This window comes from Lemur catta, chromosome 7 (genome assembly GCF_020740605.2).
Source record: "Lemur catta isolate mLemCat1 chromosome 7, mLemCat1.pri, whole genome shotgun sequence".
NCBI lineage: Eukaryota > Metazoa > Chordata > Mammalia > Primates > Lemuridae > Lemur > Lemur catta.
The window spans coordinates 15,440,259-15,463,092 of NC_059134.1; the positions used below are offsets into that span (position 1 = coordinate 15,440,259).

The 22,834-nt window shown below is 40.0% G+C and overlaps 1 protein-coding gene across 1 annotated transcript in view; it reads right to left on the minus strand.

Annotated features, from left to right (window-relative positions):
- The window catches only part of TMEM45B (transmembrane protein 45B), a 33,232-nt gene that overhangs the window by 4,526 nt on the left and 5,872 nt on the right, over positions 1-22,834 (minus strand). Inside the window, exon 2 of the mRNA XM_045555695.1 lies at positions 411-607. Within this exon, the coding sequence (XP_045411651.1) occupies positions 411-591 (181 nt within the window). The 5' untranslated portion in view covers positions 592-607. The remainder of the gene's footprint in view (positions 1-410; positions 608-22,834) is intronic.

Sequence of the window (22,834 nt, forward strand, 5' to 3'; positions counted from 1 at the left end):
CCTAAGAGAAAGAAGCCACTCCCAGGTATGTGTCTGCCAGGGCAGACTTCAAGTGGGTGCCCTTCCTAGGCATGGAGCCAGCTCTGCAAGCTCTGTGCTCCCTCCAGCTCTGGGTTTTAAAACACTGGGAGAATAAGGTGAAGGCCCCACAATGTGGGCCAGAAAATTGGCAACGCCGTGTATTTGATAGTTTTTCATAGTGCACCATGATGTAAGGTGCTGTTAATTGTTAATATTATAAAGCTCTGTACACAATGGATGTTATGATAAAACAGTCTAGCAGCCAACTGGAAATTCTTGTCTTATTACCTCTGCCAGTGGAAACATCTATTTCACAGGGCTCAGAAGATGGGTTAATGATACAGAGGATGATGAGGAGATTCCCTGGACCAAATGAGCTCCCCTCTTACCAATGACCGAAAACAAAGTCCTGATTGCTGCTTCAATGATCTCAAGACGTTGCTGATAATGTTGCAGTCGGCTGTTTTTCTGCTTTTGCTGGAAGTACTTCAGTGGGTACTTCACTGACCACCACAGTCCAACTATTAAGAAGAAACTCCCTGGGAGTGCGTGGCCCTTGAAGTTTGCCATTAGGGTTCCAGGACACCTAAAGGAATCAGGAGATGGCTCTTAGCTGGCTGAATGAAGAAAACATTTAAATATGTATTTTGGCAGGAAAGACAATACATGCCTGAGGATTGCAAATTATATGACACCACATTAAGAAGGATCAACTCATTCTCATAAAACAAGCCATTTTTTTTTTTTTGAGACAGAGCCTTGCTCTGTCACTCCGGGTAGAGTGCTGTTTGGTGTCGTCATAGCTCACTGCAACCTCAATCTCCTGGGCTCAAGCGATCCTCCTGCCTCAGCCTCCTGAGTAGCTGGGACTACAGGCATGGGCCACCATGCCTGATTTTTTTCTATTTTTGGTAGAGACAGGGTCTTGCTCTTGCTCAGAGCTGGTCTCAAACTCCTGACTTCAAGTGATCCTCTTGCCTGGGCCTCCCAGAGTGCTAGGATTACAGGCGTGAGCCACCTCGCCCCACCAAAAACAAACCTTTATATCACGGAAGTCTTGTCTGTTCAGTGAGTTATTAATGCAAGACCAAGAGAATACCACTGGCCAGAAGGTTTTAACAGTGTGGGTAAAATGAAAGGACTAGGATGGGAAACAGGTGGATAGGTAACTATTAATCTCAGGGTAGAGAAAAATTCCTAAGCATGAGCATAAAGGAGAGATCTAGAAAAGAAAAACATACAACTACACAAGCATTTTTTATATCAAAACCATCAAAAGGCATATACAACCATTATGTACCCATAATATTAATAATTTTAAAAAAGCATCAAAAGGCAAACAGCAGATAAGAAGAAAGTTTACAGCAGCTATGTGGTAAATGACGTTAGTGAGCCTTTACAAATTAATGAGAAAAAGACCATAGAAGAATGGGCAAGAGACATGAACAGATGATTCACAAAATAATACAAGTGGGTAATCTCACTGTAATTAGAGATGTACACATAAAGGCACAATATCATTTTTCATCTAATTTGAAAATAATTTAAAAAATAAGTTTTGATGTGACAGTCTAGTACAAATGAATATGGTCAATATGATTTAAATTTTGTAAAAAGCATAATTATGTAGACATTCACTTTATTCCAAAAGAAGATTTCAGGCATAATTTGCTTTTATCTCATTTACAGTAGCATGATACTGTAAGATCAAAATTATGAGTGTTAGCCAGGATTTATTCAGAAGAAAAATGATTCTTTTCCTCTGTGGCCTGGATGGCTACCTAAAGAATATATAGGGTGGGAGAAAAATAGCAGTTGTCGGTGATTGCTATGGTTTGAATGTGTCCCCTCCAAAAATCTGGTTGCTGATGTGATACGGTGGGGCCTTTAGGAGGTGATTAGGCCATGAGGGCTCCTCCTTCCTGCGTGGGATTAGGTGCCCTTATAAAGGGGCTTGATGGAAGGAGTTGACCCCTTTCTTTGTCCTGCCATGTAAGGATGTAGCCTGCACCAGACACCAGATGCCAGTTCCTTGATCTTGGATTTTCAGCCTTCAGAACTGTGAGAAATAAATTTCTGTTCTTTATAAATTATCCAGCTTTTGTTATAGTGACACAAAACAGACTAACGTAGTGATCTAGAAAAGACCACCTGGGGACATAAAGTGCCAGTGCTCTGCACAGCCCATTCCACCCCTGGCCAGGGGCCCGTCCCTCCAGCACCAGCTAGATGGTCAGGGCTGTTTCACATCTTACACACTGACAGCTGGGGTCCCACCCTCCATTGAGGTCTTTCATGAGCTTTCAAAAAATTCTTTCAAAAATCAAATTGTATTAAAGGCTAACAATGAAAAGCAACAGTCCCATGCTTCATCTTGCCCCCTAGTGAAGCCACTTCTGACTCTTTCAGCTATTTCCTCTGGTGTTTACCTCTGTAGTTCTAGTTGCTTGGTGCATGCTGCCGTTTGTTGATTTATCATCGTCAGGCATTATCTGTTAACTTCCTGGAGCTCTCTTACAACCTCTCCCTCCTCTCTGCCTCTTCATTTTCATAGTGGTTACATTACATTTGTTTAAATCATTAGCTTCATTACTGTGACTCTGTAAATCCGAAGTCCTTACCAGGACACTAGGGCCCTGGCACCTGGTCCTGGGGTGTCTCTTTGCTCCCCCAGCACTCTGCCCTGCCACACTGGCACCCTTCTCTGCCTTCAGGCAGATGAGTACAACCCATTCCTGCCTCCGGACCTTGTCCTGTGTGTTCTTTCTAGATGGTGCTCCCACAGGGAGCCAGCAGTTCTCTCCTTCACTTTTACTCAGGTCTCTGTTTAGATGTCACTTTATTCTCTGACCACTCAGTGAAAAACAGCAGGCCTGCCCCACTTTTCAATCCATGTAGACTCATAAATTTTCATTAAAGTGTGAATCACTAAGTGATATTACAGACTGATATATGTTTTTAAAGCATCTGTCTCCATCCACTAAAACGTAGGGCCCTTGAAAGTGGGAAGTTGAGCTATTTTGTTATTGTAGTTAGCCCCGTGCTTTCAACAGGGCCAGACACACACAGTGAGCGCTCAACAAATATTGTGGAATGAATAAATGCTGATCCAAATAGAGTATCATGGGTTTTCTTCAACATTTTTGTTTTATTCTGGAGTTAATAACTACCTTGTTTTTTGTTTATTTTTTCATATGCCTCACTGTGTTTTTCTACAGAAGAGCTAACAGATCTGTCAAATATCTACCAAATTAAATTCTAGACATTTTAACATCAGATAACTTATCAGTTCCTTTTTATTCCTAAAGACCTTTTTTTCAGAGCTTTCCCTCCTTCTACTCCAAAACTGAACTGGTTGGCTGTCCTGCAGCATTCAGAACCGTCTTCCAAATTCTCTTTACCTTTTTCCTATTTGGGATCCTATGTTTCTTAGATGTCATTTATTTTTCTTTCTTGGTTTTCTTCCTTTAATATGCCACTAGTATTCCCCAAAATATGCATGAAAGGGAGATTCTTTGAGAATTTGCATGGTTGACAATCTCTGCCTTTTTATTGAGGTAGTTTATTTAGTCCATTCATATTAATGTATTTATTGGTGTGGTTATATTTACATCTGTCATTTTGCTAATTGTTTTGTCTCATACATTTTTTGTTTCTCTGTACCTCATTTGCTGCTATCTTTTGTGTATAACAAATTATTTTAGTATACCATTTTAATTACGTTTTTCATTTTTTTAGCTATATATTTTTTTCTAGTGCCTGCTCTGGGGATTACAGTATGTAGCTTTAAGTTATGACAGGCTACTTTAGGTTAATACTAAATTCTGATAAAATATAGCAACTTTTTCCAATATAGCTTCATTTCCTACCCCTTCATGCCTATATATAAATAAGCCATTAATATGAATGTATATACATATAAATGGACTAAATGAACCATTCCAATAAAAAGGCAGAGATTGTGCACATATATACACACGTGTGTGCATGTGTGTGTACATATATGTATATAATCTAGGTTATAAGCCAATAGAGTGGCAGTTATTGCTTTAAAAACTTTACATTTTTCAAAGAATGAATATATACTTATTTTTTCATATTTAATCATATAGTTACCATTTCCAATGTTCTTCATTTTTTCCTATTCATTTGAATAACTCTAATCTCATTTTCTGTCAACATGAAGAATTTTCTTTAATATTTTTCAGCTTTATTGAGGTAACTGACAAATAAAAATTGTATATAGGCTGGGCGCAGTGGCTCACGCCTGTGATCCTAGCACTCTGGGAGGCCGAGGCAGAAGGATTGCTTGAGCTCAGGAGTTCAAGACCAGCCTGAGCAAGAGCGAGACCCCATCTCTCCTAAAAATAGAAAAATTAGCTGGCGTCATGCTGTGCTCCTGTAATCCCACCTACTTGGGACACTGAGGCAGGTGGATCACTTGAGCCCAGGAGTTTGAGGTTGCAGTGAGCTATGATGACAACACTGCACTCTACCTGGGGCGACAGAACGAGACTCTGACTCAAAAAAAAAAAAAAAATCGTAGATATTCAAGGTGTACAACAGGATGATTCAATATACATATACATTGTGAAGTGATTGCCGCAGTCAAGCTAATTAACAAGTCCATCACCTCACATAGTTACCTTTTCCTTTCCTTTGTGATAAGAATACTTAAGATCTACTCTTAGCAAATTTCAAGTATACAGTATATTATTGATAGTCATCCTCTTGTACATTAGGTTTCCAGAACTTGTTCATCTTATTACTGCAAGTTTTTACCATTTAACCAACATCTCTCCAGTTTCTACCCCACCCCCCAGCCCCTGGTAACAACCATTCTAAACTCTGTTTCTGTGAGTTTGAATTTTTTAGATTACCTGCGTAAGTGAGATCATGCAGTGTCTGTGTTTCTGTGTCTGGCTTATTTCACTTAGCATAATGTCCTCCAGGTTCATCCATATTGTTGCAAATGGCAGGATTTCTTTTTTTTTTTAAAGGCTAAATATCCCATTGTGTATGTGTGTGTGTGTGTGTGTGTGTGTGTGTGTGTGTGTGTATACACCACATATTTTTTTATCTGTTCATATCTTGGCTATTGTGAAGAATGCTGCAATGAACATGGAAGTGCAGATATCTTTTTGAGAGAGTGATTTTATTTCCTTTGGATATATACCCAGAAGTGTGATTGCTGGATGATATGGTAGTTCTATTTTTAATTTTTGAGAAACCTTCCAAACAGTTTTCCATAATGGATATGTCAATTTACATTCCCACCTATAGTGTATAGGGGTTCCGCTTTTCTACATCCATGCCAATACTTGTTACTTTTCGACTTTTTGATAACAGCCATTTAACAGTTATGAGGTAATTTTTTTTTATTTTTGAGACAGTCTCACTCTGTTGCCTGGGCTAGAGTGCCGTGGTGTCAGCCTAGCTCACAGCAACCTCAAAGTCCTGGGTTCAAGCAATCCTTCTGCCTCAACCTCCCGAGTAGCTGGGACTACAGGCATGCGCCACTATGCCGGGCTAATTTTTTTCTATATATATTTTTAGCTGTCCAGATAATTTCTTTCTATTTTTTTAGTAGAGATGGGGTCTCGCCCTTGCTCAGGCTGGTCTCGAACTCCTGACCTCGAGCAATCCTCCCGCCTCAGCCTCCCACCGCGCCCAGCCCACATCTTTTTATATTGTGTATCCATTAACTAACTATTGTAGCTGTAGTTACTTTTAATATTTTTATTGTTTAACCTTTACATTAGGGATATGAGTGATTTATACACCATCATTACACTATTAGAGTAGTCTGTATTTGACTATATATGTACATTTACCAGTGAGTTTTATACTTTCATATGTTTTCATGTTACTAATTAGCAACCTTTCATTTCAGCTTGAAGAACTCCTTTTAGCATTTCTTGTAAGGCAGATATAGTGGTGATGAGCTCCCTCAGCTTTTGTCTGTGAAAGTCTTTATCTGTCCCTCATTTCTGAAAGATGGCTTTGCAAGGTAAATTATTCTTGGTTGGCAGTTTTTTTCTTTCAGCACTTTGACTATATCATCCTATTGTCTTCTGGCCTGCAAAGTTTCTGCTAAAAAATCTGCTGATAGCCTGATGGTGGTTTCCTTGTACGTGAGAAACCCCCTTTCCCTTGCTGTTTCCAAGATTTTCTTTTTGTCTTTGATTTTTGACAGTTTGATTATAATATGTCTAGGTTTAGGCCGGGTGCGGTGGCTCACGCCTGTAATCCTAGCACTCTGGGAGGCCGAGGTGGGCAGATCGTTGGACCTCAGGAGTTCGAGACCAGCCTGAGCAAGAGCAAGACACTGTCTCTACTAAAAATAGAAAGAAATTATATGGACAGCTAAAAATATATATAGAAAAAATTAGCCAGGCATGGTGGTGCATGCCTGTAGTCCCAGCTACTCGGGAGGCTGAGGCAGGAGGATCGCTTGAGCCCAGGGGTTTGAGGTTGCTATGAGCTAGGCTGATGCCATGGCACTCATTCTAGCCTGGGCAACAGAGTGAGACTCCGTCTCAAAAAAAAAAAAAAAATAAATAATAATAATAATATGTCTAGGTTTAGTCTTCTTTAGGTTGAACCTGATTGGAGACTTTAAACTTTGTGTATCTGGATGTCCATATTTCTCCCCAGATTTGGGAATTCTTCAGCCTGTCTTCCTTTCTTCCTTCCTTCATCCCTCCCTTTTCTTTTCTTTTCTGAGAGACAGGGTCTTGCTATGTCACCCAGGCTGGGGTGCAGTGGCTATTCACAGACACAATCATAGTGCATTGCAGCTCAAGTGATCCTTTTGCCTTGGCCTCCCAAGTAGGGACCGGGGACTGGGACTATAGGATCTCACCACTGTGCCTGCCTAATTTAAACAAAATTTAGAGATGGGATCTCACTATCTTGGCCAGGCTGGTCAGAAACCTCTGGCCACAAGTGATCCTCCTGCCTCAGCCTCCTGGGTAGCTGGGACTACAGGCATGTCCCACCATGCCTGGCCCTTTATTCCTTTAAATAAGCTTTCATCCCCTTTGTCTTACTCTTCTCCTTCTCTAACTTCTATGATATAAATGTTAGCTCTTTTGATTGAGTCCCATAAATCTCATAGGCTTTCTTCATTTTTTTTCATATTTTTTTCTATTTTGTCCTCTGAATATTTTTAAATGAAGGGTCTTAAAGTTTATAGATTATTTATCCTGCTTGATCAAGTTTGCTGCTGGTGGATATTGGATTTTTCATTGTATTCATTGTATTCTTCAGCTCCAAAATTTGTTTGGCTCTATTTTATGATTTCTCTCTATATATTGAACTTCTAGTTTTGTTCTTACATTGCTTTTCTGATTTCCTTGAGTTGTCTCTTGTAGCTTGCAGAGCTTCCTTAAAATAATTATTTTGGATTCTTTGTGAGGCAATTTGCAGATCTCCATGTCTTTGCAGTTGGTTACTGGAATATTATTGTATTTCTTTGTTGGTGTCACATTTCCTTGATTTTTCATGTCCCTTGAAGTCTTGTGTTGCTGTTTCACATTTGAAAAAGCAGTCTTCTTTTTCAGTTTTTACTGACTGTCTTTGGGAGATGAACACCTTAACCAAACAGCTTGGCTGGGGATTCTGAGGCTCTCTCAAACATTTTTAAATGGATGTGACTGCTCCACACCTCTTGTTCCCACTTGGGAAGGAATTCTTAAGATTTCATGTCTTCTTTCAATCATGCAAAGCCAGGTCTCATGCTAAAAGCCTCTCATTTGTTTTCCTTAGGGTGGTTCCCTGAAATGCTTACATTTGTGTGCCGCCTTTCAATTCTGCAGAGTCAAATCACTTATCTGCATGAGATGCTTGCATTTGCCATCTATAGGGGCATACTTGGGAAGCTTGCCTACAGGGTGAAGTGTGTGTGGCATTTGGAGTGGCTGAAGGCCTGTTTTGGGGGGGGGGTTTGCAGGTGACACATCCTAAACAGCTCATGGGCAGGCTTTGTGATGCAGTCCATAGAACAGTTAATAGTTTCTGCAGCCTCTTTTCCCTGTTCCAGTTTCTCCCAACCACTCAGCTGTGTTGATCACTTCAGTATTCTGAGAGGTACAAAAAAAAAAGTGGGCTTCTTGGGCAGCATCCCTCATGGCCGAGGGACTGCAATCTCAGGTTAGCAAAGCTGTGGATTTTCCCTGCTCATTCCCAAGTTTTCATTCGCATGTTAAGCCATCAAAGATAAGGATTTTCATCTCCCCAAGCACCAGTCAGAATTGAGTCTGTTCACGTGGCAGCAATGCCACTGGTTTCCCTGGCCGGTGCCATCTTACTTAAAAGTCATTGACTGAGCTAGAGGAGTGATGGGAGCAGCCCCAGGCAAAAAAGCCACAATTTCCTATGCTTCATACCTGAAGATCTAGTAGTTCAAGAATAAATGCTTCTCACCTTCTTGTCTGCCTTTGGTCAATTTGCAGTTCCATGAAACAGTTAGTTTTGATTGGCACTTTTGTCTAGTTTTATACTTTTTTGTTTTGTTTTCAGAAAGGAATTGCCTACCTCTTCATGCTGCCATAACTGGAGAGCCCTCTTCTCGTTCTTTTCTAACTCTCTTTTTAACATTAAAAAAACTTCCATTTTCATTTAATGTTTAGCACAGGTCCCTTTCAAGATCAAGCCTGTTGTAGTTCTTCATTTTCCTAGCCAAACGTGCAGAAAAAGCAGCTTTGCAAATGTATGTCCAAACTGCACACTGACTAACCAGCTTCCCTCCTCCTTGCCTTTCCTCAGTTTTCTGAAAAGCAAAACCAGGCAGAGTCTGCCTCTGTCTACTTGATACCAGTTTGTGAAGTCCCACCTTTCCCTTTTACCTGGTCTAAAATTCCCATTGGTGGCTAGCAGGGCCTGCTGCATGTGCATAGAAACTCCTTTTAAATTTACGTATACTACATGCTGAGTACCTGGATTTGATGAGGGAGAGAGGTGGGGGTTGTTATATTTCTTCCGTTAACAAATTAATGGATTAGTTCATTACATTAGCCACATTATGGAACATACGGTGGAGATACGGGATGGGTCAGTTTTAGAAAGAGGAGGAAGAAGGTGATAACTAACTTCAAATAGAATAATAAAAATGTAGACTTCTAATAATTTGGATAACCCCATTCAAATATGCTAAGCCCCTGATAAGTCTAGCATCAAAAAATAATTTAAATAAAATATTGATTTAAAATAAGTATTAGATAAAGAAACACTTAAGAGATGTGCTCTCTAATATACACAGCTGGTGTGGACGTTATACTATAAAACCTTTCAATCTAAGGAAAAACTTACAAACAGGAAAAAAAAATCAGAAAGTGCTTTCACAATGACAGATTCCCCAAGTTTCTTATTTCAATATGTTTGCTTTTTTTTGATGCCACATAAGATATGATGTGAAATGAGGATTAAATATTTTGAAGAAGTTGTAGCTTTGAGTTGAAGCTGGCAACCAAGAAGGCTGGGGGTTCAAGAAACTCTTCCTTTTCATTTCATATCTGGGGAGATTGTTAGAAAAAGAACTTAGAGTATGAGGCTTGACCTGATTTTCCTTGTACTCCTTGTTTTTAACCATTTTCCCCAATCTACATTCTTTCTTTCTCTGTCTCCCCTGTCCTCTCCTCTCATTGGAGATAGTTGAAATTGAAGACAAAGGAGGTGTCAGAAAGAGAAAAAGGAGGTCAGAGCGGGGAAGAATGGAGAGCAGCAAGGAAACGAGGAAGGAAGAGTCACAGAAGTAGAGGGAGGAAGTGACACAGAGGGAAGGAGAAGTTACAATTGACACCATGTGCCTATAGTTAAAAACAACATGTGATAAGAGCTTTAAAAAAATAATAAAGCAGGCATTTCCCCTTATTTTAGGGGGGAAATAGGAAGGCTAAAGGAAGGGATGTGTCTAGATGAGTGGGAGAATCAGACAAAGGGGAAAAAGTGAATTTTGTTTTCTCCTCCAGTGTTTCAACAAGCAGTCTCCACTGTGACCAGCACTAGGGACACGGCCTCCACAGCAGGGGCAAGACGTAAAGCCAGTTTCTCCCAATTTGTGGCGACAGGATATAAAATATTAATATATAGTCCCCCAAATATCACAGACAGCCTGGACCTCTATTTACTCCCTATCATAACTTTGATTGAATAAATTATATTTTATCTTTATGGTGGAATATTATGCAACCATTAAAAAGAATGAATTAGAGCTATATCAACTGTCCTGAAAGGTTTTCTATGAGATATTGTTGGCTGAGACAAGCACAATGAAAAAGACTGCTTAAATTAATAATATGATTCCATTTTGTGAAACGATAATGTCCCACATATATATGTATACATATGTATATGAATATATAGTGATATGAGCAAGAGAGCAATATGGAAGAATACTTTGAGGGTGTTGAATGCAAGTCATTAAGCATTTCTGGTTCTCTGTCTTCCAGGAATATGGTGTGACTTACTGGCCCCCTTGAGGTAGGGTTGGGGGTTGGGACCAGCCCTGGCCAATAAGTTGTGAGCAGAAGTGTCCTCTGTTACCTCTGGGCTGAAGCATGCAAGTGGCAGCTGAAGACTCCCCAGAACATTTTTCCCACTACCACGCTAACTGTAGAGTTCTTGACGGTAGCTACTCTATCAGTCTGCATCCCAGTGTGAACAGACATGGAGCAGAACCCAAACAGACCATGATGAACACATGGCATGAGAGAAACAAACAGTAGTACAGGCTCTTTTTATCCAGCATAACCTGACCTATTCTGAATCATACAGATACATACTAGGTTAATATTAATATAGGTATGGGTCAAGACACTCAGGCTTCTGTGGTGAAAAAAAAAATACTGCAAAGCTTTATTAGATCCAGAGAAGAGGTTATGGTGCCATAAGAATGGCAGAAATTGTACCAACAAAGTACCGAAGACAATTTGGGCAAATTCTATCTGGAACTACCCTGACTTTCTTCTTGATTCCATGGTAACAAATGGATACATTTTCTCTTTGAAATGGTGCCCAAGTTCCTCTATCCCCACCCTACTGCCCTGCCTTAAGCCATATAATTAAAATTCAGGTGACTAGAGTTCTGTCACGTCACATTGCAAGGTTAAGCCACTAGGTCCAGTTCTCTAGTCCAGTGGTTCTCAGAGTCAGTCTCCATTTGCTATAATCCTCCCCTTCCCAGCCCTAGGCAGCCACCAAGCGATTATATATTTCTATAGATTTGCCTTTCAGTTCAAAGATTGAATCATATAATAGGTGGTCTTTTGTGACTGACCCTATCTCTTAGTTTCTGTTGAACCTGCGGCCTTGGGGCCACACGTGGCCTTCTGGATCCTTGAGTGTGGCCTTTTGAATCCAAATTTTACAGAACAAATCCTTTTAATAAAGAGATTTGTTCTGTGAAGTTTGGATTCTGTTGAGGGGTTGCACTTGGGGATCTGGAGGGCCACAGGTTCCCCACCTCTGAATGGCTGAATAATATTTCATTATATGGATATACCAAATATATTGGTTTGATAAGGTTTCTGTAACAAAGTGCCACAGACTTTGGGGTTTAAACAACAAAAATTTTATTTTCTCACAGTTCTGGAGGGTAGAAGTCCGAAATCAAGGTGCTGGCAGGGTTGGTTTCTCCTGAGGCCCCTCTCCTTGGATGTAGATGGCCACCTTCTCCCTGTGTCTTCACATGGTCTTCCCGCTGTGTGTGTCTGTCTTAAGTGCCTCTTCTTATGAGGACACCAGTCATTGAATTTGGGCCCCACCCTAATGACCTCATTTTAACTCAATTATTTCTTTAAAGATCCTATCTCCAAATGTAGTCATAACCTGAAGTACTGGGAGTTAGGACTTCAACATACGAATTTGGAGGGGACACAATTCAGCCCAGAACACCCGGCCCTCTGGTCCCCTAAAATTCATGCACTTCTCACATGCAAAAACACTCACTTCCATCCCAACAGTGCCAAAAGTCTTACCCTAGTCCAGCATCAACTCTAAGTCCAAAATCTCATGTAGGTATCATCTAAATCAGGTATGGGTGAGATATGAGGTACAATTCATCCTGAGGCAAAATTCTTCTCCAGCAGTGAATCTTTAAAACCAGACAAGAAGTTATCTACTTTGAAAACAGGACAGGCATATGGTAGACTTTCCCATTCCCAAAGGGAGACACTGGAAAGAAGAAAGTGGTCATGCATCTCCAGCAAGTCTGAAACCCAGCAGGGCGAATTCCATTAGATTTTAAGGTTTAAGAATAATTCTCTTTGGCTCCATGCTCTGTTGTCTGGGCCCACAGGGTGGCCCTGCCTTCCCAGCCCACCAGGGCAGTGGCTAGGACCCTCTGCCCTAAGTGGAGGCCCTGCCCTCTTGGTCCTGGGCTGGGGCAGCCTGGCCTGCTGAAACTTGGGAGATGGCCCTGCCCTCTGAAACAGAGGAAGTGGCCCTGCCCTGTGAAACCAAGAAGGAGACAGTCCTGTCCACTGAACCTGAACCTGAGCCTGTGCCCTCTGAGATGGCAGTGCTGCCTTGAACATCTCTGAACTGCCTTCAGGTTATTGTCTTTTCTTGAAGGATAACACAGTTCAGTAGAGCTGGATAGCTCTATTGGCCAGTTCTATGTAATTCCAAAGGTCTGACAGCCTTCCTTCATTCATTCTCATCTCTGTCCCCTTCAGTCCAGACTGGCAGAGTGTCTGCTGGTATAAATTCTCAAAACCTTGTTAGCCTCTCATGCAATTTACAGGGGCCTAAGCCATTAGTCAAGAGGGTCCTCCACAGTTGTTCTGGATAACAACATCTCTATTCCTGACATGAGTCACGTCAACACTCTTTTTAGAGATGGTTATCCAGCCATACCCTTGATGTTCTCTTCAGTATGTGTTTTCTCATTTCTTTGCGAAATAGATAGGCTGAGAATTTTCAAGTTTTGGCTACATTTTTCTTAAAAATTCCTTTTTCAGTTTATCTCTCTCCTCTCATATTTTACTATAAGCAGCAAGGAGAAGCCAGGCCACACCTTTAACACTTTGCTTAGAAATCTTCTCAGCTAAATATCCAGCCTCATCAATTCCAAGTTCTGCTTTCCACAGAACAGTAGGATACAATTCAACCAAGTTCTTTTCCGCTTTATGACAAGGCCTACCTTTCTTCCAGTTTCCAATAACTTGTTTCTCAATTTTGTCCAAGATCTCACCAGAAGTATCTTTAACATTCATATTTCTACCAACATTCTGTTCATGATGATATATATATATATATATATATACATATAAAATATATATTCTCTAAGAGGACAGAAGCTTTCTGTGCAGCTGTTTTTTCTTAGTCCTCACCAGAATCACCTTTAATGTCCATATTTCTACCAACAGTCTCTTCAGATCAATTTTGGCTTTTTCCAACGTGCTCCTCCAAACTCTTCCAGCCTTTACTCATTGCCCAGTTCCAAAGTCACGTCCGCATTTTTAGGTATTTGCTGTAAGCAGGACCCTATTTCCTGATACTAAAATCTGTATTGGTTTGCTAGGGCTGCTGTAACAAAGTACCACAGTCTTGGGGGCTTAAACAACAGAAATTGATTTTCTCACAGTTCTGGAGGCTGGAAGTTCAAGATCTAGGTGTTGCCAGGGTTGGCGTCTCCCAAGGCCTCTCCTTGGCTTGTAGATGGCCACCTTCTCCATGTCCTCACATGCTCTTCCCTCTGTCTGTGTCTGCGTTCTAATTTCCTCTCCTTATAAGGATACCAGTTATATTGGATTAGTATCCTAACGACCTCATTTTAATTACTTCTTTAAAGACACTATCTCCAAATACAGACATATTTGGAAGTATTGGAGGTTAGGACTTCAACATACAAATTTGAGGGGTGAGAAAACACATTCAGCCCATGACACCATATATTATTGATCCATTCATCAATTAATTGACATTTCCATTTCCTTTTATAGAGGTAAGGACTAAATCACTATAAAAGACAACTGTCAGGTGTATTTAAAAAGAAACTGAAGGTTTCAACCTTACTAAGTATTCCTACTTTTTATATCTGTGCTGATTTTTCCTAATGCTCTTAAAGTCACCCTAAGATAGTGCTCAGTGCTTTCTTGACATTACTCTTTTACTTAAAAAAAAAAAAACCTTACTGACACATAATTCACATACTATAAAATTTATCCTTTTAAGGTATACAATTTAGTCTTTTTTGGCATATTAACAATTGTGTAACCCTTATCACAATCTAATTTTAGACAAAAGTTCTAACTATCCAATTTTAGAACATTTTTATCCACCTAAAAAGAAATCTCATACTCATTAGCAGTCATTCTCCATTTTATTCCAGCCCCTCAGCCCCTGGCAGCCACTAATATGCTTTCTGTCTGTGTGGATTTACATATTCTAGACAGTTTATACAAATGAACTCATACAAGATGCAGCCTCTTTCCCTTAGTATAATGTTTTCAAGATTTATCCATGTTATGGCATGGATCAGCACTTCATTCTTTGTTATTGCCAAATAGTATTTCATTGTATGGACACATCATATTTTGTTTATCCATTCGTCAGTAGATGGAGATTTGAATTGTTATGAATAATGATGCTGTGCAAGTTTTTCTGTGTATATATGTTTTCATTTCTCTTGGATATGCAGTAGTCTTCCCTTATCTGCAGTTTCACTTATCCTTACTCAACTGTGGTCTAAAAATATTAAATGGAAAATTCTAGAAACAATTCATAAGTTTTTAAACAGCATGCTATTTTGAGTAGTGTGACAAAATCTTACACCATCCCACCCTGGACATGAATCATCCCTTTGTCCAGCATATCCATGCTGTAGATGCTACCCATTAGTCACTTACTAGCCATTCAGATTATCAGATAGACTATCGTGCCAGTGCTTGCATTCAAGTAATCCAATTTTACATAATAATGGCCCCAAAGTGCAAGAGTAGTGATTCTGGCAATTCAACACGCCAAAGAGAAGCTGTGAAGTGCTTCCTTTAAGTGAAAAGGTAAAAGTTCTTGACTTAATAAGGAAAGGAAAAAAATTATATGCTGAGGTTGCTGAGATCTACAGTAGGAACAAAACTTCTGTCCATGAAATTGTGAAAAGTATATCATTATAATTGTTCTAGCACAGATATTATAGTTTTATATAGTTTTATATAGTCCTAATATATTTCTGTTATTAGTTATTTTTAATGTCTTACTGTGCCTAATTTATAAAAAACTTTATCTTTTCCTATCTGTGTATAGGAAAAACACATAGTGTATGTAGGGTTTGGAACTATGTGGAGTTTCAGGCATCACTGCAGGTCTTAGAACATATGCCCTGTGGATAGGGGAGCCTACTGTATACCTAGGAGCAAAATGCTTTGGTCATATGATAACTCTATGTTTAACATTTAGAGAAAATGCCAGACTTTTTAAAAGTGGCTACACCATTTTACAATCCCACTAGCAATGTATGAGACTTCCAATTTCTCCATGTCCTTATAAACACTTGTTATATCTGTCTTTTTTCTTTTAGCAGTCCTAGTGGGTGTGAAGTGGTATTTATTTTGCTTTGTTTTCCTACTGATTAGTGACACTGAGCATCTTTTCATGTGCTTATTGAGCATTTGTATATTTTCTGTGGAAAATACCTATTCAAATACATTGCCCCTTTTTAATTGGGTTGTCTTTTCATTATTGAGGTGTAATAGTTCTTTAGATATAAGTTCCTTGTCAGATATCTGATTTGCAAATATTTTCTCCCATTCTGTGAGTTGTCTTCTCTTGATGGTGTTCATGAAGCACAGAAGCTTATAATTTTGATGAGGTCCAATTTATCTATTTCTTCTTTTGTTTGTGCTTTTGGTGTCATATCCAAGAAACCATTCCTTAACCAAAAGTCATGAAAACTTACTTTTATGTTTTTTCCTAAGAATTTTATAGTTTTAGCTCTTATATTTATGCCTGTGGCCTATTTTGATTAACTTTTGTGTATAGTGTGAGGTAGGGATCCAACTTCATTCTTTCACATGTGACTATCTATGTGTCCCAGCCATTTGTTGAAAAGACTATTCTTTCTCCCTATTGAATTGTGTTGGCATCTTGTCTGCTTTTTACTCTTAAAAGTAGATTTTATTAATCTCCAAAGAAGGACCTTGCCTAAACCAGCTCAAACTGTGAATCAGACAACTGATTAATTAAACTATTATGATACATGTAATAAATACCTTACTAGAGTATACAGAATATTATGAAATGGAAGATTACTATTCAGCTTAGAGGAAATAGGAGAAAGATTATGGAGGGTTGTGTCACAAAAGCTTCCTGGAAAAACACATGGGCATTAGTCAGTAGAATGGGTGGAGTTCCAGGCAAAGCAAATAGCACACACAAGGGCTAAGAGGGAGTTGCAGCCAGTCATCCATATGGTAGGAGTTGAGCTAGAGAATGTTACTTACTCTCTTTACCCTACCATTCCCACCTTCTTTACCAAGAAAGACCAGGTGTCATTCTCTTCCTTGGGTGGAATGCATTAAACCTTGAAATTGTGTTGGATTGGGATTGACCAAAAGAATTTAGTTAAAAGTAAAATCAGACAGACATTGTGGTCCTACATGCCTAAGAGTCTCTGGGAAAGGATATAAACCAACTCACACATGGGTGTGAGGAAGGCTGAGTTAGGAAAGACTTAAGCCTACTATTATATTATTATAGTTCCAGAACATTTTATTTCCTAGATTTTCCTAAAGGAAACTGGGTCCATAAACTCTCCTTTAAGTGGAAATATAGTATTTAATAGAAAGAACTTGAACAATGGTATGTCAGACCTAAGTTCAATCCTAGTTTTGCCACTTATAGTGGTAAATTCTAGACAAATTCTCTAATCTCTCTGAATCTCAGTACTTCTTCTAAAACAGGGACATTAATACCTACCTTGGAGGAACCTTGTGAGGATTCACTGAAAATATCTAGAAGATGACCGGAATAAATGTTTAATAAGTGTTGGTTTCCTGTCTAGTCTAGTCTGGGGCTCTTATACCTATTCCCACAACGCATGGAGGAGAAACCTGGGCTTCTCTCTTAGAAGTACACTTGTTGAACTAAGGCTGCTGTCCTTTGCTTTTGAGTAGCTGACCCTGAGGGGGAAAAAAATGACTGTGTGATATCACCTAACCCTGGAGACGGCAATGGCTGAGCAAAGCTTTTTAATGGGAATGAGTGTGTGTGTTTGGTCAATAGGGAAGGAGGCTATGGCATATTATTTTACTGTAGAACCTGGTTTTTACACTTCTGAATCTGTCTTTGCCAGCAGGAGCACTCAGATGGTTTCTAGTCTGAGTTGACCTTGGAATACAGCCAACCCTGCCTGACTCCGTTTTTTGTAACCTTGCAAATAACAAGGTTAATAACTTTTCCTCTTCTGTGAGCTGCTTAGTAACAGAATGCAGGGGAAGCACAGGTGCATGATTGAAATCCTCAGTTGCTCACAGGCTGATGTGACTGTGGCCATGGTGCTGAGCTTCAGTCAGGGTGCATCCCTGTTCTACAGTAGCCTGAGAGGCCTAAGTAGGTCTGGAGCCCATCAGTCCTTTACAATTTGACAGCTACTACAGTCATTGTTATTTCTTCTAGAGGTGGCTCTTTGGAACAACAAGGTCAGAAGGAGTAAGACGAGAATAAGAGTCTAAGCCTTGTTGCAGCCCGATTTCACCATGATATAGAACAAAATCACCATGAAATAGAGCTCAGTTACCTCCCAGGCCAGTTTGGTTCCTAAGCAGAAGATGATCTTAGTCCTGCCTGCTCTCTCTCTCTCTCTCTCTCTCTTCATGTGAGCCAATTAAATACAAGTTTCTGCTGAGTATAAGGACAATAAAATGAATAATACATGATCCCTACCTGCAAAGAATTTATGATCAGAGAGTTGTATACAATCATGCACCATAAAATGATATTTTAGCCAATGACAGATCACACATACAAGGGTGGTCCCGTAAGATTATAACGCTGTATTTTTGTACCTTTCCTGTGTTTAGATAGGTTTAGAGAATTTAGATAAACGCTTAACATTATAATTGTCTACAATGTTCAGGACAGTAATATGCAGTACAGGTCTACAGTGGAGGAGCAATTTCTTATACCATATAGCCTAGGTGTGTAGTAGGCTATACCATCTAGGTTTGTGTAAGTATACTCTATAATGTTCCTGAAATTGCCTAACGACACATTTCTTTCTGCTTTCTTTTTTTCTTAGAGACAGGGTCTCAGTATGTTGCCCAGGCTGGTCTCAAACTCCTCCTGAGCTCAAGCGATCCTTCTGCCTCAACCTCCTCAGTATCTGGGACTATAGGCATGTGCCACTGTGCCCGGCTATCTAACCATGCATTTCTCAGAATATATCTTTGTTGTTAAGTGACACATGATTGTACTTGTGAGAGAGTGAATGTCATGAGATATACTAATAGCAATCCTTGGGCACATAGAATAGAAAGTGAATAACTCACTGGGTAATCTGAGACGGCTTCACAGAGTGAGTGGCATTTGATCTGGGAGTTTCTTCAAACTGTCATGAAAATTAGGTGGTCTTATTAAAGACTGAATTAAAGACTGAATAATAAATTTGGGCTAAATTCCATTCTTTCTCAGTATCTAGAAAGTACACTTGCCTCTGAGGCAGAAAACCTGGGTTCTAGTCTGAGTTGTGCTGTGAACTCACTCTGTGACCTTGAGCAAGAACCTCTCAGGGTCATAATTTCTTCATTTGTTAAATGGGTAGTTTGGAAACAAATCTCCATGGCTCTTCCCAATTCTAAAATCCCTTTATGTCTTTGCTTCTCATTAATATATCACAAAAATGAAATGTAGGAGTTAGAACAAGTTCAGTCCTAGTACGGGGAGAACAGAACTAAGGTGGCAGGCACTGCCTACAAAGAAGTAGTTCCCAGTTGCCATCTCAGCACACATCAGAGTGAAAGAGGCATCTCTGGACTTTAAAGATTGGCTTATTTTTCAAGCAACAAAAAAAAAAAAAGTACATATTTTTCAGTCATGCACATTATCCTCAACTCTGCCAAGCCAACGAATACATTTAGTTTAGAATTCTCTTTCTGGAGACTCAAGGGTAATAATAATTGAAAGGTCTCTCCAAAGTCATGGGGACAAATTTCTAAGATGCAGGGACTCTAAGGAACACACCTCTAAGGCTTGGGCTCTCTGCCTTCGCCAAGTCTTAGAAAAAGTGCCCAGGACTACAGATTTCTTCCTTCCTTCAGCATCTGCTAACAGTGAACTTGTTCAGCACTTACCTTACTGAACAGGGTAGATGCTGGGCCTTCTACTTCACCCAGCAGACCTTCTTGTCACGTCCTCCCCTTATGAGAACTCGCACACACCCAAGGATTAATCACCACTTGCACAATGATGACTCTCATAACTTTATTTCTGGCATTGACCTTATATCTATGTTTCAGACCCATATATCCAACAACCTGCTGGTTAGACAGACACACCCACAAACATAGATGTTTCTTAAGACACCTCAAAGTCAACATATTCAAAACTGAATTCACCATCTTCTTTCCTCACCAAATCAGCTTCTTTTCCCACATCCTAAACTTGGGTAATGGCTTAACGTCTGCTCACTCAGAGAGCCAGAATCCCTGGAGTCATCCAGGACTCTCTTCTTCCCTCATCATTGGGAACAGTGTCCTAATTCCCCAAAACACTCAAAATTCTGCTTATTTTGCTCCCCCTACTATTCTGGTATTTTCTTGTTCCCATCTGTTCCTGCAACCATGATCTCATTTAGGTGTTCATTGATTGACCTGGACCACTGCCATGCCCCAGTCCTGCTGTCCATGAGTCCTTCTTCCACCCTGTAGCCAGAGTTATCTACCTTCAAAGTAATCTGACTATTCTGCTATGGAATGTGCACTATCCCATCAGCTAACCCCACACCAAGGAGGTGGTCCACACCTGTTGCGCTGCGTACGTCCAGGACTTGTCTCCTCTCCAGCCCCATCTCCCGTTTCTCCCCACCGCAAACCTGCCAGTGGACCCTTGCTCATGTTATTCCCTCTACCTTGCACGTTCTTCTCCTTTCTCTTCACCTTGTTGACCTTTACTCAGTTTTCAGTACTTGGGCCTTACCTCCTCTAGAAAGCCTTCTGTGAACCTCCAGGCTGGGCTTAGTACCCCACCTCTGTGTTACTGAAGTACCTCATACACACCTTGATTTTTATCACTCACATGTCATATTAAAATTATATACTTATCTATATCCTGCTCATTAGACTACAGAATCTTCAAGAGCAGAGACCTTATCTTCTCCATTGTAAACTTCTCGTGACCTAGCACAGACTTGATCTGTAATGATAGTTCTTGAACTGAACTGATGCAATTTAGCCTTAATCCTGAATCATGAGAAGAAAACCATCTCCTATTTCTAGGCATTCATAAGGTTTCTGGTACCATTGCTTTCTTCAGATCATTCTTAGAGCTAGATGAGTCCTTAGATCTCTAGTACTGTGCCTCATAGACTGGTGTATGGGTGAGCCCTGTCCCCCTACTGGATATCTGAAATCACAGGACAAATATAGTACATAATCCTGGAATATCAATTTTGCCTAAAGATTTTGGGGAAAATGGTTTTCATGTTAAAAAAAGATATAGACATATTTTGGGGTACCATAAAATTTTTTAATATGAGGAGAGACTTCAACTTACACCAGATTGTTCACAGCCAACCCTCCATGTCTTTGGGAGTGCAGGTTCTAGAGGTAATGATTGAGAAACATCGATCTATGGATCACTGTTTTACACTGTAGTTTAGTTCTTGCTCTAGAGCCTCCCATATAAAAATAAACAGCCCTGGTGAAACAAAAGCAGGAATATTCTCAGGAACAGAAGAGGGAGACTTTTCATCCTGTGTCCAAGTTAGGTTTGCAAAGGTATCTGTCTGATTGGCAGGATATTCTGAAATTAGGGCAACACTGTGCTTTGTATAAAATATGCCAGATGGTAGAAAAAGGTAGGAGGGAAGAGGTAGAAAAATGACTATTAAAACAGACCAAAGAAAAGCTTTGGATCAAAGTGGGGCCCAGATCAGAAAGAGTGGAAGGAAGTGGAGGGTGCTTCAGTCAAGGCTGGAACATGAGCAAAGAACAGAAGCCAAATAGAGCTGTGGCTAAAGATGGGACTACACGCAAGACTGTTGGTGATAACCCAAGAAATAATTAGATATTTAGTAAGTGGATATGGGGAGTTTTCATTCCTGGAAATTCTATTTAGGGTCCTAGTAGACTGAGATCTTCCAAGTCTATTTTCTCATATCCGTTGTATACCATCAAATATGAGAACGAGGTAGTATCATACAAGAACTAGTGACAGAAAAAGATGTAAAAGGAAAAGAGGAAATGGCAAGAAGACAGGTAGGAAGGGCTGGTTTAAAATAGATAATAGGGCCAATTTAAGTCAAGCAACATTTATCAAGTGACTGTTATGCATAAGGCATTGTCCTAGGTGATGGAGGACAGAGATACCCTGACTACGCCCCCGCCTTCGAGGAGTTTGCTGTCTTCTCTGAAGGTGCCTAAGAAGGAAAAACCAACAGTAGAAAATCCAGGGTCTAATGTCCAGGCTTTCCAATTAAGAGGTCTTAGAAAGCTAAACCAGCAACCGTTCCTGTTACTACCTATTATCTCGTCCCTTCATGAGTGATGAGTGCCCCACGTTTTGATTATCACTTGTAATAAAATCTCAGTTTTTATTTTTATTTTTCAGTAGGCATGAAAATGTACAGAAGAACACCAGCAACCTCAAAGTTGGGGCAGAGTCAAGAGCAAAATTCTCATTGTGAATCCTAGACTACTACTTCCCCACCTCATGCCAATGAAGCTCTGCTATTAAGCAAGTTCATCATAAATACATCTAAATTATTAATGGCCTTTTCTCAGACAGGAATAACCTGCTAGAGTTGGGGTCTTTCTACAGAGAAACTGATTATGAGTACTAGAAAGCCGCTAGAGAGGAGGACAAGGCGTCAGAAAAGCCTGCTCTGCATGATCACCCGCAGCGAAGCCGCCAGAGTCCCAGCCGCACTAAGACTGTGAGCACCGTCCCTAGACATGAACATTTGAATAAAGCTTCCAACGTGAGAGGCAAAACCAAAAACCGAAAACAACAGAAAAAGTTACTTTGAAAATAAACACAGACATTATAGGTAGCTGAAGAAAACTTATAGAAAAAATACAAATAAGTTAATATTCTTTCAGGAATAAGAGAAGAAACTGCATCCATGAAATAAGAACAGGATGCTATTGAAAAAATTTAGAAGACACCCCCCTCCCACCAATAAAAGCTCTTGGGAATTAAAAATATGATGATAGGAAAGTAAAAATTTAATAGTAGGGTTGGGATATTTATTAGAAGTAAAAGATAAGAGTTTTGGGTGTTTTTTTTTTTTTTGAGACAGGGTCTCATTCTGTTACCTGGGGTTGAGTGCCGTGGCGTCAGCCTAGCTCACAGCAACCTCAAACTCCTGGGCTCAAGGGATCCTCCTGCCTCAGCCTCCTGAGTAGCTGGGACTACAGGCATGTGCCACCATGCCCGGCTAATTTTTTCTATATATATTTTTAGCTGTCCATATAATTTCTTTCTATTTTTAGTAGAGACGGGGTCTCGCTCTTGCTCAGGCTGGTCTCGAACTCTTGAGCTCAAACAATTCATCCGTGTCAGCCTCCCAGAGTGCTAGGATTACAGGCATGAGCCACCGTGCCCAGCCAAGAGATATTTTTGAAAGTAGAAGAGAAAAGGTAAAATCAGAGGA